This window comes from Lepus europaeus, chromosome 9 (genome assembly GCF_033115175.1).
Source record: "Lepus europaeus isolate LE1 chromosome 9, mLepTim1.pri, whole genome shotgun sequence".
Taxonomy (NCBI): Eukaryota; Metazoa; Chordata; class Mammalia; order Lagomorpha; family Leporidae; genus Lepus; species Lepus europaeus.
The window spans coordinates 22,702,888-22,718,534 of NC_084835.1; the positions used below are offsets into that span (position 1 = coordinate 22,702,888).

Here is a 15,647-nt window from a genome sequence, read left to right on the forward strand (position 1 = left end):
TTTTGACAGGCAGAGTGGACAGTGAGAGAGAGAGAGAGACAGAGAGAAAGGTCTTCCTTTGCCGTTGGTTCACCCTCTAATGGCCGCCGCGGTAGCGCGCTGCGGCCGGCGCACCGCGCTGATCCGATGGCAGGAGCCAGGTGCTTCTCCTGGTCTCCCATGGGGTGCAGAGCCCAAACACTTGGGCCATCCTCCACTGCACTCCCTGGCCACAGCAGAGAGCTGGCCTGGAAGAGGGGCAACCGGGACAGAATCCGGTGCCCCGACCAGGACTAGAACCCGGTGTGCCGGCGCCGCAAGGCGGAGGATTAGCCTAGTGAGCTGCGGCGCCGGCCTCTATCAAACATTTTAAAAAAGGAAAAAAAATATATCAATTCTACACAAACTACTTTAGAAAATATAAGAGGAAGAAACACTTCCCAACTTATTTTATGAAGTTATCAAGATCTCAACTCTAAAATTCAATAAGATGCACGCATTCCACGCATCAGACTGTGGTAAGTGCAGAGTGTCCTTTATCCCAGTGATGGAGTGGGGCCAGAAAGGGAGTCACCCTGTGACAGGTCAGGCAACGCCTATTGCTACACCATACATAGATGACTTGCTTCTGGGTCAGGATTTTCTACAAAGCACAGCAGCTCACTCATTGTGATCTACTAAAAGTCAATCCTGGGGCTGGCACTGTGGCATAGTGGGTAAAGCCACTAACTGCAGTGCCAGCATCCTATGTGGGTGCCGGTTCAAATCCTGGCTGCTCCTCTTCCAATCCAACTCTCTGCTATGGCCTGGGAAAGCTGTGAAAGATGGCCCAAGTCCTTGGGCCCCTGCACCCACGTGGGAGACCCGGAAGAAGCTCCTGGCTCCTGATTTCAGATCAGTGCAGCTCCAGCCATTGCAGCCAACTGGGGAGTAAACCAGCAGATGGAAGACCTCTCTCTGCTTCTCCTTCTATCTCTGTGTAACTCTGACTTTCAAATAAATAATAAGCCGGCACCGTGGCTTAACAGGCTAATCCTCCACCTTGCGGCGACAGCACACCAGGTTCTAGTCCCGGTTGGGGCGCCAGATTCTATCCCGGTTGCCCCTCTTCCAGGCCAGCTCTCTGCTATGGCCCAGGAAGGCAGTGGAGGATGGCCCAAGTCCTTGGACCCTGCACCCGCATGGGAGACCAGGAGAAGCACCTGGCTCCTGGCTTCGGATCAGCGAGATGCGCCGGCCGTAGCGGCCATTGGAGGTTGAAGCAACGGCAAAAGTAAGACCTTTCTCTCTCTCTCTCTCTCTCACTATCCACTCTGCCTGTCAAAAAATAAAATAAAATAAAATAAAATAAATAAATCTTTTTTTAAAAAATACAGTCCAAAAAAATTTAAATGAAAAGTAAAACTACACAATAACATTACAAGAAAACTAAATTCTAATATCCCTCATGAATAGATGCAAAAATACTCAAATATTAACAAATCTAATATAGAAATATATAAAAACAAACCTCTTTTTAAAAGGATTTAATAATAAAAATTTAATTAATGTTTTACTCCTGTCCTAGGATGAACCCAAAGATCACACTATCTTATCCTAGTCTAAATTAAATTCAGTGGTATGGTGCCAATGCTGTGGCACAGTAGGTGAAGCCACTGCCTGCAGTCAATGCAGTGCCAGCATCCCATATGGGCACTGGTTTGAGTCCCAGCTGCTCCACTTCTGATCCAGCTCTCTGCTATGGCCTGAGAAAGCAGTAGAGGATGGCCCAAGTACTTGGGCCCTGAACCCGTGTAGGAGACTGAGAGGAAGTTCCTGGCTTCTGGCCTTGAATGGGTGCAGCTCCCACCATTGTAACCAACTGGGGAGTGAACCAGCAGATGGAAGACCTCTCCCCATCCCCCTCTGCCTCTCTTTCTCTCTCTCTCTCTGTGTAACTCTGACTTTCAAATAAATTAATTGATTTAAAAAAATTCAAGGATAGGCATTATTGCATGGCAGGTTAGGAGTCCATATCACATACTAGAGTGTTGGTTCAAGTCCTAGCTCCTCCACTTTCCTCCTTTTTATTTTTTTAAAATTTATTTTATTTATTTTATTTTAAACACAGAGTTACAGAGAGAGGTAGAGACAGAGAGAGACAGGGGCCCAGGTAGTTGGGTCATCTTTTACTGCTTTCCCAGGCCATAGCAGAGAGCTGGAGGCTGGGGTTTTAACCCACTGTGCCACAGTGCCAGCCCCTCCTCCACTTCCAATTCAGCTTCCTGGGAAGTTAGCTAATGACAGCCCAAGTTTTTGTATCCCTGCCACCAATGTGGGAGACCCAGATGTAGTTCTGGCTCCTGGCTTTGGCAAGGCTCAGCCCTGCCTGTTATAGGCATTTAGGGAGTGAACCACCAGATGGAAGAAAAATTCAGCTCAGTTTTTTCAAGGTTTCCAAGATGATGAGCCAAAGCATAATCATCAATTTATGAGCATATACTCATATATCCAATTTGGTTTAAATACTTACCTTCAACTTGGCTAGTATTTGAGCACGTTTTCTTCTTTGACTCTAAGTTCCCTGTTTTGTCATCAACATCCATGAGAGGAATATAGTCTGTTTTTCCAACAGTTTCTCCCACAACATCATCATAGGGCTCTGCCTCCAGTGTGGCAATAAAGTCCCGCTTTATCTCTTCCTCAATTTCTGGAGATGGCTCTGTTAGTGCATCTGCAAGACTGAGGTCAGCCATTCTGCAACACTGCAACTGCCTGTTTAAGGGGAAAGAAATGTTTCATATGATGAGTCCTGCAAAAGGAAAAACATTTCTAGAACAGTTGTTTTAAACAAAGAATCAAACTTTGAAGTTTCAGAGCTAAAAGAGGCTACCTCATTTAAAAAAATGAAACAAGAAAAGCTCAAAAGTCCTATCCAAGAAAAGCCAATCACTTTTTTTCTCGCATATCTACGCTGTAGACAAAATGTCATTTCACCCTTTTTATTAATAACAATAAAGTGCATAAAAACACAACTAATCCAAAAGTTACAGCAAGACTCAAATCAAGTCTTTTGATTTCGAGTATCATACCCTTTCAACTATCCCATAAAGATTATCTTCCCCTCTAAATCATGCACCAGAGCAACTTTCTGTAAAAGACTACAGAAGGGGGCTGGCACTGTGGCACAGTAGGCTAACCTTCTGCCTGCTGCACTGGCATTCCACATGGGCGCCAGTTCAAGTCCTGGCTGCTCTTCTGAATGAGCTCTCTGCTATCGACTGAGAAAGCAGTGAAAAATGGCCCAAGCACTTGGGCCCTTGCACCCAAGTGGGAGACCCAGAAGAAGTTCCTGGCTCAGCTCCAGTCATTGTGACCATTTGGGAAGTGAACCAGCAGGTGGAAGACCTTTTTCTCTGCCTCTCCCTCTTCTCCCTCTCTGTCTGTAACTCACTCTCTCTGAAATAAATAAAATTAAATCTTTAAATAAGACTATCCAAAAAAAGAGGTCAGAGCAGAATATATCCATTAAAGAGGTTCTACTGGGGTTGGTGCTGTGGTGCAGTGGATTAACACCCTGGCCTGATGCACCAGCATCCCAAGTGGGCGCCGGTTAAAGACCCGGCTGCTCCACTTCCGATCCAGCTCTCTGCTGTAGCCTGGGGAAGCAGTAGAAGATGGCCCAAGTCCTTGGATCCCTGCACCCATGTGGGAGACCTGGAGGAAGCTCCCAACTCCCTGGCTTTGGATCAGCACAGCTCTGGCCATTGCGGCCAATTGGGGAGTGAACCATCGATAGAAGACCTCTCTCTTTCTCTCTCTCTGCCTCTCCTCTGATTAACTCTTTCAAATAAATAAATAAATCTTTAAAAAAAAAAAAAGAGGTTCTACCACTTTCAGGCAAGTGAAGTCATCATTTGTCTTGGCGTAAGCACTGCTTCTTCATGAGTCACTTGTGGACAATCCTAGAAACTGAAATGTAACACTAAGCACTGCTGGTATGAAGAAATATAGACATGCTCCCTGAATTAGCTAGAAGGAAAGATCTTTCTTTGCGGTCACACAGATTACCAGTGTTACAGAATACCAGACTCTTAGCTTGTAAACATGATCTGAAATTAAGACGGGTAATATACTTAAATAAGGCAAAGCTATAGGCAAATAGCTGTGAAAATCAGAAATAATATAATAGAAAAAGGCAAAGAGCCTTAATAAATTGTGTGTCTAGTACATACAGAGCACAGTAGTACTAATCCTGTTTTCCATTAAGACTAATTTAAAAAAAACTCCAAGAGTATTTTAAAGACAAGTTGACACAGGAGCTATATTGTGGACTTCTTGCCTGGAGTACTGGTGCTGCTTATGTTTGCCCAAAATGCATTCTTCCTTATCTCCTTCGCATACAAACAAATCCTGACCCCCCCTCCCCTTTGGTTAGAACATGACTAAAGGTGGGCCAATCAGAAGATAGGAAGAAAAAGGCTGGATTAGGATCACTTCATGACTAAATTCAGTTATTCTGGTTAACTTCTTTCTTACAACCAAGTGAGCAACTTTGTAATACATTTTTCTTTTGCCTAATCAGAGGCAACTTATTTTCTGTTACTTGCAACTGAAAAATCTCAATATACACAGTTTTGTACCAGAACAAATTCCAAAATGTCAAAATTCACTACGATTTAAGCCACTTAGTGGTCAGACTTTCTTCAAACTCTTACTGTCCATTTAGATTTTACTTAGGAAAAAGAACACATAGCAAGAAATATGGTTATTTTAGACATCTTTCTCCCCATATACTCCTTCCTTCCATCTATATTAACTATCCTTTTATATAAAGTCACAAGCTTTTTTCCATTAGTTTTTTGTAACTTCCCCCAAAGGATCAAACTGTGAGGCCAACAAAATCACAAAACATGCACAAAGCAAGACACTTCCAAAATTCTGAAAAATCACAAGGGAATCCTACCTCCAATTACCAAATCCAAAGTATAAAATTTATATAAACTTCCTGGCCGGTGCCGTGGCTTAACAGGCTAATTCTCCGCCTTGCAGCGCCGGCACACCGGGTTCTAGTCCCGGTTGGGGCGCTGGATTCTATCCCGGTTGCCCCTCTTCCAGGCCAGCTCTCTGCTATGGCCCGGGAAGGCAGTGGAGGATGGTCCAAGTCCTTGGGCCTTGCACCCGCATGGGAGACCAGAAGCACCTGGCTCCTGGCTTCGGATCAGCGAGATGCGCTGGCCACAGCGGCCACTGGAGGGTGAACCAACGGCAAAAAGGAAGACCTTTCTCTCTGTCTCTTTCTCTCTCACTATCCACTCTGCCTGTTTAAAAAAAAAAAAAAATTATATACACTTCCTAATAAAATCCTTTAAAAACATAAATGATAAATGAGTCTACCGCTACATATCTAACTTTTTAATATCAGGCTTCCCATCTGAAATGGTTACCTAATTCCTGATCAAGAATTTTAAATGACAATCTTTCATACAAAAGGGAGGTAGGGAGAACTTATTCTTTGATTCCTATTCTTAAAACACAGTTAGATTTTTTTGTGATTATACTAACAAGGTCCTAAATCTTTTTTTTTTTTATTTTTATTTTTTTGAAGATTTATTTTATTTATTTGAAAGACAGAGTTACACAGAGAGACAGAGAGAGGTCTTCCATCCACTGGTTCACCGCCCATTTGGCTGTAACAGCCAGAGCTGCACTGATCCAAAGCCAGGAGCCAGGAGCTTCCTCTGGGTCTCCCAGGTGGGTCCCGGGACCCAAGGACTTGGGCCATCTTCCACTGCTATCCCAGGCCACAGCAGAGAGCAGGATTGGAAGAGGAGCAGCCAGGACTAGAACCGGCACCCATATGGGATGCCGGCACTTCAGGCCAGGGCTTTTAACCCACTGCGTCACAGCCTGGCCCTGTACTTTTTTTTTTTTTTTTTTTTTTTAATATCTAGTGTTTTAGAATGAGGATGCTTGCCTCAAGCATACACAGATGCTACACTAAGATTTTTAACAAAATTTAACTCCCAAGTACCAAACACCACTCTTCATTTTATTAAAAATTTTTTTAAAAATTTATTTCTTTAAAAGACAGAGAGACACACAGATGGAGAGAGAGAAAAAGTGACAAAACTCTGATCCACCTGTCTACTCCCCAAATACCCATAATAGCCAGGAATGGCCTAAGAACTCAATCCATGCCTCTCATGTGGATAACAGGGACTCAACTACTTGAGCCATTACCCGCTGCCTCTGAGAGTCTGCATCAGTAAAAAGCTGGAATCACAAGTGATGATGCATCTTAAACCCAGGCATTCCATTATGAGATGTGAGCATCCCAAACAGTGGTTTTCATTTACTTATTTTTAATAAGAGCTAAAAAGAGAGAGGGAGAGACAGAGAGAGAAAGAACTTCTGGGGCCAGTGCTGTGGCACAGTGGATTAAAGCCCTGGCCTGAAGCACCTAGTCCCAGCTCCTCCTCTTCCAATCCAGTTTTCTGCTATGGCCTGGGAAACCAAGGTTTCCCTTGCTATGGCCTGGGAAACCCAGGCACCACATGGAGGACCTGGAGGAAGCTCCTGGCTCCTTGCTTCGGATCGGCATAGCTCCAGCTGCTATGGCCATCTGGGGAGTGAACCAGCAGATTGAAGACCTCTCTCTCTGTCTCTACCTCTCTCTGTAACTCTTTCAAATAAATAAATCTTTAAAAAAAAAAAAAAAGAAAAAAAAAGAAAGAAAGAAAAAAAGAAAGACCTTCCACCTACCTGCTGGTTCACTCTCCGTATCATAACCATGGGCACATAGGCTCTGGGCCAGATGGATGCCAGGAGCCTAGAACTCTATCCAGGCCGCTCACATTGGTGGCAAGGGCCCAAATACTTGGGCTATCTTCTGCTACCTTTCCAGGTGCATTTGCAGGGAGGTGGATCAGAAGTAGAGCAACAGGGACAACAATCAGCACTCATATGGGAACTTTGGCATTGCAGGCAAAGGCAGCTTAACCTGCTGCACTGCAACACTGGCCCCTAAAGTTTTGTTTTGAAGCCCTATGTTGTCAGTGTGGTACTTTATTTACAATTTTATTAAATGCATTAGGTCTCTAAAAATCCAATTAAGAGATTTCTGAACTCTGTTTACTGCAGTATTGTTCAGAACAACAAAGATAAGAAAACAACCTAACCAAAGACTACAGAGCATGTAAAGAACAAAATATTAAATCAGCCTTAAAAAAGGACAATCTGCCACTTGGAACCACATGAATGAACTCAGAGGATATTTTGCTAAGTAGAAAAAAAAAGCCAGACACAGAAAAGCTTCATTTACATGTATTATCTAATAAAGCTGAATACACAGAAACAGAGGACACCAGTATTTACCAGGGACAGGGACATAGGGGGAAATAAGGAAATACTGGTCAAAGGTACAAAAATGCAGTACTTAAGGTGAGTAAGTATGGGGCTGGCATTGTGGTGTAGCAAGTAACCTTGCCGCTTGTGACTCCAGCATCCCATATGGGCACCAGTTCGAGTTCCGGATGCTCCACTTTTGGTCCAGCTCTCTGCTAACATGCCTAGAGAGGCAGTGAAAGATGGCCCAAGTACTTAAGCCCCTGTAACCCATGTGGGAGACCTGGAAGAAAATCCTGGCTCCTAGCTTCCGCCTGGCCCAGCTCAAGCTGTTGTGGCCATTTGCGGCATGAACCAATGGATGAAAGATTTCTTTCTATCTTTGTCTATTTACGTAGTTCAAATAAATGACTCTTTAAAAAAAAGTCTAGAGACCCAAAGTACAGAGTGATGGCTATACTTAATAACACTGCATTATATACAAGATATTTGCTACAAAGCAAGTAGATATTAGGTGCTCTCACCACACACATACATGTGAGGAGGTGGGTATGCTAATTTTCTTGACTGCAGTAATTCTTTCACTAGGTAAATGTATATCAAGACATCAAATTATACATCTTAAATATATACAACTTTTAAAATGGTTAAGGAGCTGGCATTACAGTGCAGGTAAATTAATCCACTACTTGAGACGACTGCCTCCCATATTAGAGTGCCATTTGGAGTCCCAGCTGCTGTGCCATTCCATACAAACTGAATTATTTTCAAATTAATAAACTATTAAAATTTCCCCTGGACAACCAACACATTTTAGTTTCAAACAGCAGAGTGATATTCTGATTCCACTGCATCACACACAGCTGAAAGCAAACGAACAAGAGTGGCTCTGATTTTACTGGATTTACCATTTTAGAAACATTTAATGGAAAGTTCACAACTGTATTCAACTTTTGTATGAAAAGCTTCTCTGTGAATAAAACAAAGAATTATTTAAAACTCAGGTTTTGAGCATGATTAAGGTCTTTATACAATTCTTGTAATAGTAGCTATCACATCATGATCAAAATATAAACTTGAGCAATGTGTCTCTAATCTCATTTTTAAAGCATTTTTTTCTTAAAGATTTATTTTATTTATTTGAACAACAGAGTTACAGAGAGAGACAGAGACAGAGAGAGAGGTCTTCCATCCGCTGGTTCACTCCCCAATTGGCCGCAATAGCCGGAGCTGCAACAATCAGAAGCCAGGAGTCAGGAGCTTCTTCCAGGTCTCCCACGTGGCTGCCGGGGCTCAAGGACTTGGGTCATCTTCTGCTGCTTTCCCAGGCCATAGCAGAGAGCTGGATCATAAGAGGAGCAGCTAGGATTCGAACCAGAGCCCATTTAAGATGCTGGCACTACAGGCAGCAGGCTTTACCTGCTGCACCACAGCGCCAGCCCCTAATATCTCATTTTGAATAAATCCCCCATATTTTTATTTTGTTTCAAAACAAACAGCAATTAAAATGTATTTTAATTAGCTATTGAATTTTTGACTTACTAATGTTGTTTTTCTATAATAACACATTGCTAAGTATGTATACTAATAGGCCGGTGCCATGGCTTAACAGGCTAATCCTCCGCCTTGCAGCGCCGGCACACCAGGTTCTAGTCCCGGTTGGGGCACCAGATTCTATCCTGGTTGCCCCTCTTCCAGGCCAGCTCTCTGCTATGGCCCGGGAAGGCAGTGGAGGATGGCCCAAGTCCTTGGGCCCTGCACCCGCGTGGGAGACCAGGAGAAGTACCTGGTTCCTGGCTTCGGATCAGCAAGATGTGCCGGCTGCAGCGGCCATTGGAGAGTGAACCAATGGCCTTTCTCTCTCACTATCCCCTCTGCCTGTCAAAAAAAAAAAAAGTATGTATACTAATAGCATTTTTCAGAAATGGTAAGTTTCACCGTTTTTTTCCCTCCTTTTCTTTGCCATCATGGTGAGTGTATCTGACTGTTCCCTACTATGCCTTCTCATAAGACTTTCAGAATTACCACCTTACACCCCACAAAAATTTTACCCCATTCCCCAGTGGATTTGGATGAAAACTGGTACTAAAATCAGGTATAACTCCAACAGGAGACACTGGAGAATAATCAAGCTGGGTTTATAAGGAATTACACTTGAGATGAACGGCACAAATATTTGTGCCCTATCAAGGTCACATCTTCTTAACCACACCAAGATGAAGATGACACTACTGTATGGACAGCTGGACATATTTGGGGTGAGGACTAGTAAGTGGGTGGTTCACTAATAAATAGGTGAAATCTTCTGAGGAAAAAATTATATGCTTTCTATTTGCTTTATCATTACCAAAAGAAGTACAAACAACTTCCAAGGGTTGGCGTTGTGGTATAGCAGGTAAAACCATAGGGGCTGCTCTACTTCCTATCCAGCTCTTTGCTATGGCCTGGGAAAGCAGCAGAGGATGGCCCAAGTCCTTTGTCCTCTGTACCCACGTGGGAGACCAGGAGGAAGCTTCTGGCTCCTGGCTTTGGATCCACCCAGCTCCATCTGTTGCTGCCATTTGGGGAGGGAACCAGCAGATGGAAGACCTCTCGCTTGCTCGCTCGCTCGCTCTCTCTCTCGCTGCCTTTCTGTAACTCTGCCTTTTAGATAAAAAAAAAAAAAAAAAAAAAAAACTTCCATCAAATCTGAGAAAGTCATTCTGTACTTGTGTGAAGCACCTAGGTTTTAGGTATTAGTTGCACAATCTTGTAACTACTTTCTCAACTCCATAATGGTGTTACCAATACCATAAAATGTGCTTTTTTTAAGGTTTATTTATTTATTTGAAAGGCAGAGTTTACAGGGAGGGCAAGAGGGAGAAGGAGACAAAGAGAGAGATCTTCCATCCTCTGATTCGCTTCCCATATGGCCTCAAAAGGCAGAGCTGGTCCTGTCTGAAGCCAGGAGCCAGGAGCTTCTTCCAGGTCTCCCATGTGGGCACAGAGGCGCAGGCACTTGGGCCATCTTCCACTGCTTCCCAAAGGCATTTAGCAGGGAGCTGGGTCAGAAGTGGAGTAGCCAGGACTCAAACCGGCACCCATAAGGGATGCTGGCATAGCAGGTGGCAGCTTTACTTGGTATGCCACAGACTGGCCTCAAAATAATTATTTTGTGTAAATCACAGAAAACCAAACTTATTATTTGAGTCATTTGCAGTGCGGTTCAGGCACGGTTTATCTGGCACTGTTGTTTAATTTAATAATTTTGCCATGCTAGGAAAACATTTGGGCTGATGAAATTTAAGATTATCGGCCGGCGCCGTGGCTTAACAGGCTAATCCTCCGCCTTGCGGCGTCAGCACACCGGGTTCTAGTCCCGGTTGGGGCACCAGATTCTATCCCGGTTGCCCCTCTTCCAGGCCAGCTCTCTGCTATGGCCCGGGAGTGCAGTGGAGGATGGCCCAAGTGCTTGGGCCCTGCACCCACATGGGAAACCAGGAGAAGCACCTGGCTCCTTGCTTCGGATCAGCACGATGCGCCGGCCGCAGCGGCCATTGGAGGGTGAACCAACGGCAAAAAGGAAGACCTTTCTCTCTGTCTCTCTCTCTCACTATCACTCTGCCTGTCTAAATAAATAAATTAAAAAAAAAAAAAACTAATCTGCTCAGCTATTCTTTCTAAAGCACATCCAATATGACAAGATAGTTTAAAAAAAAAAAAAAGAAATTTAAGATTATCAAGAGAGGGGTAGCTGAGTGCTGTGGTACAGTATTTAAGCTCCCACCTGGGACACCATCATCCCTTTTCAGAGTACCTCGGAACATGTCCTGCTTCCCCTTCTGATCTAGCTTCCTCCTAATGAACACTGTGGGAGGCAGCTCAAGTACTTAGGTTTCTGCCACCTATGTTGAAGACCCAGACGGAATTCCTTGCTCCTGGCTTCGGCCCGGCCCAGCCCAGCCCTGGCTGTGGCATGCATTTGGAGAATGAACTAAAGATGGAAGATCTCTCCATCTCATTTTTTTTTTTTAATCTCTCTGCCCTTCAAATAAATAAATTAACTCTTTTAACAATACAGGATTGGATAAAATTGTTAAGATCTGCGATTCCTAAGCACTGGAATTCAACAAAACTAGAGAGCACAAACTGAGAAGCTTTTCATTCTTGTCATCTGTTCCAGCTTTGGATAAAACCAGCCAGAGTCTACAGTCTTCTCAGCTAGAACTGCTCCCATCCTTATCCCAGACCACACTTAGGTGGGTTGGCAAACATTATATATATATATATATATATATATATTTTTTTTTTTTTTTTAATTTTTGACAGGCAGAGTGGACAGTGAGAAAGAGACAGAGAGAAAGGTCTTCCTTTTGCCGTTGGTTCACCCTCCAATGGCTGCCGCGGTAGGCGCACTGTGGCCAGCGCACCGCGCTGATCCGATGGCAGGAGCCAGGTGCTTCTCCTAGTCTCCCATGGGGTGCAGGGCCCAAGGACTTGGGCCATCCTCCACTGCACTCCCTGGCCACAGCAGAGAGCTGGCCTGGAAGGGGGGCAACCGGGACTAGAACCCGGTGTGCCGGCGCCGCAAGGCGGAGGATTAGCCTAGTGAGCCGCGGTGCCGGCCAGCAAACATTATATTTTTACCAGGGTGGGGCAAGTGACAAAAACTGGCAGGTAACCTGACAAAGATGGTAAAACTCAGTTTCAAGCAAGGAGCAGAAATCTTGCAGCTTATCAGAGCTTTGGTCTGCAGCAAATGCCATCTCACACTTCAAGAATTCTATTACTGAATAACCACTACTGAATTGAGAATCTAGCAGCTTTGCTTACAAAACTGGAAAGAGGACTCCAAACATAATTTTAACCGTTTGAAACGTTCCTATGATAGTAGTGGTGCACCTGTATTCCATTCACAACATATAAAAGTGGAAAGTCCTATTTTATGCTCATGTAGACGACTTTACATACAAAATGTTATTGTAGGGGCTGTTGCTGTGGTGCAGCGGGTTAACGTCCTGGCCTGAAGCGCCAGCATCCCAGATGGGCACTGGTTCTAGTCCCGGCTGCTCCTCTTCTGATCCAGCTTTCTGCTACGGCCTGGGAAAGCAGTAGAACATGGCCTAAATTCTTGGGCCCCTGCACCCACGTGGGAGACGTAGAAGAAGCTTCTGACTCCTGGCTTCAGATCAGTGCAGCTCTGGCCATTGCGGCCAACTGGGGAGTGAACCATCGAATGGAAGACCTCTCTCTCTCTCTCTCTCTCTCTCTCTCTGCCTCTCTTCTCTCTGTGTTACTCTTTCAAATAAATAAATAAATAAATCTTTAAAAAATATTATTGTAACTCCCATTCTTGCCAGGGAAAATGCTGAAAATTGACTCACTGAAGAGATTTTTAAAGGCTGACAAATTCCAATATCAAGGAGTTCAATGAAAAGTAACTTGGTTTTCCCTTTTCTATCTAAGTTAGCTTTATTACTAGTTAGCCTTTGAAAGCCTTAGGAATCAAAGACAAGAATAAACAATGTCTATCTGAAGTTTCATGATCAAAGAGAATTTGAAAGGACAATTGTGCCACATGAAAATAATATATAATAGTCCAACAGAATTATTTTCTCCATAACTATATAATGATATTTCTATGAAGCAATCTACAAAGTTTTCCTAATTTAGGACACAGGTGAAAACACAGACAAAAACACCAATATATTTTAAATTTCAATTATCAGAGTGTAGATGCTCAAAGGCAGCTTTTATTTTTAAAAAATTATTTTATTTATTTGAAAGAGTTAGAGAGAGGGAGAGACAATCTTCTCTCACTGGTTTATTCCCCAAATGGCCACAACAGCTGGGACTGGGTCAGGCTGAAGCCAGGAGCCAGGAGGTTCTTCCAGGTCTCCCTCCTCGGTATAGGGGCCCAAGCACTTGGGCTATCCTCTACCACTTTCCCAGCACATTAGCAGGGAGTCAGTTCAGAAGTAGAGCAGCCAGGACTCGAACTGGCACCCATGTGATGCCTGGCAGTGCAGGCGATAGCTTTACCCACTATGCCACAATGCTGGCCCCAAAGGCAGCTTTTTGTCCTTTGTAGTTTCTTTCCACAAACTCCCCCATCCCACACACATACCCTCCCAGGCCAATTCCTGCACTGATATTTGGTTTAAGAAATAGAACACTAGCTCACATTCAGTCCATGAAGGTAAAACTGATAGAAAATCATGTAACAGAAAAAGTGGGAAGATCATTTAGTTATGAGCACATCTAATCAACCACCCAGGCATTTACAACTCCAGTTTAACTGTTCTTTATTTGTCAACAAACATAAATACAAGTATGATTTTAAAACACAAAAGAGTGGGCATCTAGTACAGCGGGTAAGATGATATCTGGGGCAAGAATGTTGTAGTGCAATAATAGGCTAGGCTACTGCCTACATCCTATGTCAGAGTGCTGGTTTGAATCCTGGGTCAACTGGTCTTCCAAGCCAGCTCCATGGGAAGGCAGCAGGTGACAGCGCAAGTACTTTGGTTCCTGCCACCAATATGGGAAACCTGGAAGGAGTTCCTGGCTCTTGGCTTCAGCCTGACCCAGCCTCAGCAACTGGGACCACTTGGGGAGTGAACCAATGAATGGCTAACCAATCTCAATCTCTCACTCACTAAGCCTTTCAAATAGAGAGATAAATCTTTAAAAAACAAAAATCAAGAAAGACGCCACTTGTAATACCCATATCCCAAATTGGAGTGCCTGGTTCAAGTTTCTTCTCCTTCACTTGTTTTTTTGTTTTTTGTTTTATTTGACAGATGGAGTTAGTGAGAGAGAGAGAGAGAGAGAGAGAGAGAGAGAGAGAGAGAAAATGGTCTTCGTTCCATAGGTTCACTCTCCAAATGGCCTCTACGGCTGGAGCTACGCTGATCCAAAGCCAGGAGCCAGGTGCTTCTTCCTGGTCTCCCATGCGGGTGCAGAGTCCCAAGCACTTGGGCCATCCTCCACTGCCCTCCTGGGCCACAGCAGAGAGCTGGACTGGAATAGGAGCAACTGGGACTAGAATCTGGTGCCCATATGGGATTCCGGCACCACAGGCAGAGGATTAACCAAGTGAGCCATGGCACCAGACCCTGCTCCTTCACTTATAATTGAGCTTCTTGCTAATGCATACATTGGGAGGCAGCAGATGATGGTTTAAGTATTTGGGTCTCTGGATTCCTGTCACCCACACAGAAGACTCAGATTGAGTTCCTAGCTCCTAGCTTCAAGGAGTGAACCAGCAGATGGGAGATCAATCTCTCTCTTTGCCTTTCAAATAAAATGAAAAAATGCACATGCACAAACATACACACACACACACATACACCTTATCGAAAATGATCCTATAAAAACAATGCTAGGGGCCCGCCCGCTAGCATAGCAGGTAGGGCCACCACATGTGGTGATATCATCCCATGTGGGCACCGGTTTGAGTCCCAGCTGCTCCATTTCCAATCCAGCTCTCTGCCATAGCCTGGGAAAGTGATGGAGGATGGCCCAAGTCTTTGTGGAATGAACCAGCAGATGGAAGACTTCTTTCTCTCTCTGCCTCTGTCTCTCCCTCTCTGTGACTCTGACTTTCAAATAAGTAAATCTTTAAAAAAAAAAAAAGACAAATAAATATATAAAGGCAATGCTAGAACTGTGTTGGAAGTAAAAGTATTGGCTTTAAAATCAAAAGGTGGGGCCAGCACTGCGGCATAGTGGGTTTAGCCATCACTTTCAACACCAGTATCACATACAGGAGTGATGATTTGATTCCTAGGACTCCACTTTGGATCTAGCTCCCTGCTAATGTGTGAGGGAGCAGCAGCAGCAGCAGTAGCAGGCCCAAGTGCTTGGGCCTCTGTCACCCACATGGGAGACCCAGGTGGAGTTCCAGGTTCCTGGCTTCAGCCTAGCCCAGCCCTGACCATTTACAGTCATCTGAGAGGGAACAAATGGATGGGGAATTAATCTCTTTCACTCTCTCCCTCTAACCTCTCTCTGTCATCATTTGCCTTTCAAATACATACATACATACATACATTTTTAAAAATCTAAAGTTTCCAATAATCTAAAGTTACCCAATTTTATAAAAAGGAAGACCTTTCTCTCTGTCTCTCACTGTCCACTCTGCCTGTCAAAAATAAAAAAAAATTTTTAAAAATTAAAAATTAAAAAAAAATAAAATAAAACATATACAAGTACAATAAATTCTGTAAGGGCCCTCTAGATTTAGTCAACTGGTTCCACAAGTATTACAGAATTGATTGTAACAAGTTAATGTTTGATTTCATCTCACACAGAATCATGTGAAGTTATTTAATATTCAATTATGCCTTAAGTGTTTAGTC

General features: G+C 43.8%; 1 protein-coding gene across 1 annotated transcript in view; it reads right to left on the minus strand.

The window, feature by feature from the left end:
• MAP4 (microtubule associated protein 4) overlaps positions 1-15,647 on the minus strand; it is a 183,612-nt gene that overhangs the window by 108,609 nt on the left and 59,356 nt on the right. The window contains 1 exon segment of the mRNA XM_062200753.1: positions 2,492-2,733. Coding sequence (XP_062056737.1) covers positions 2,492-2,714 — 223 coding nt within the window. The 5' untranslated portion in view covers positions 2,715-2,733.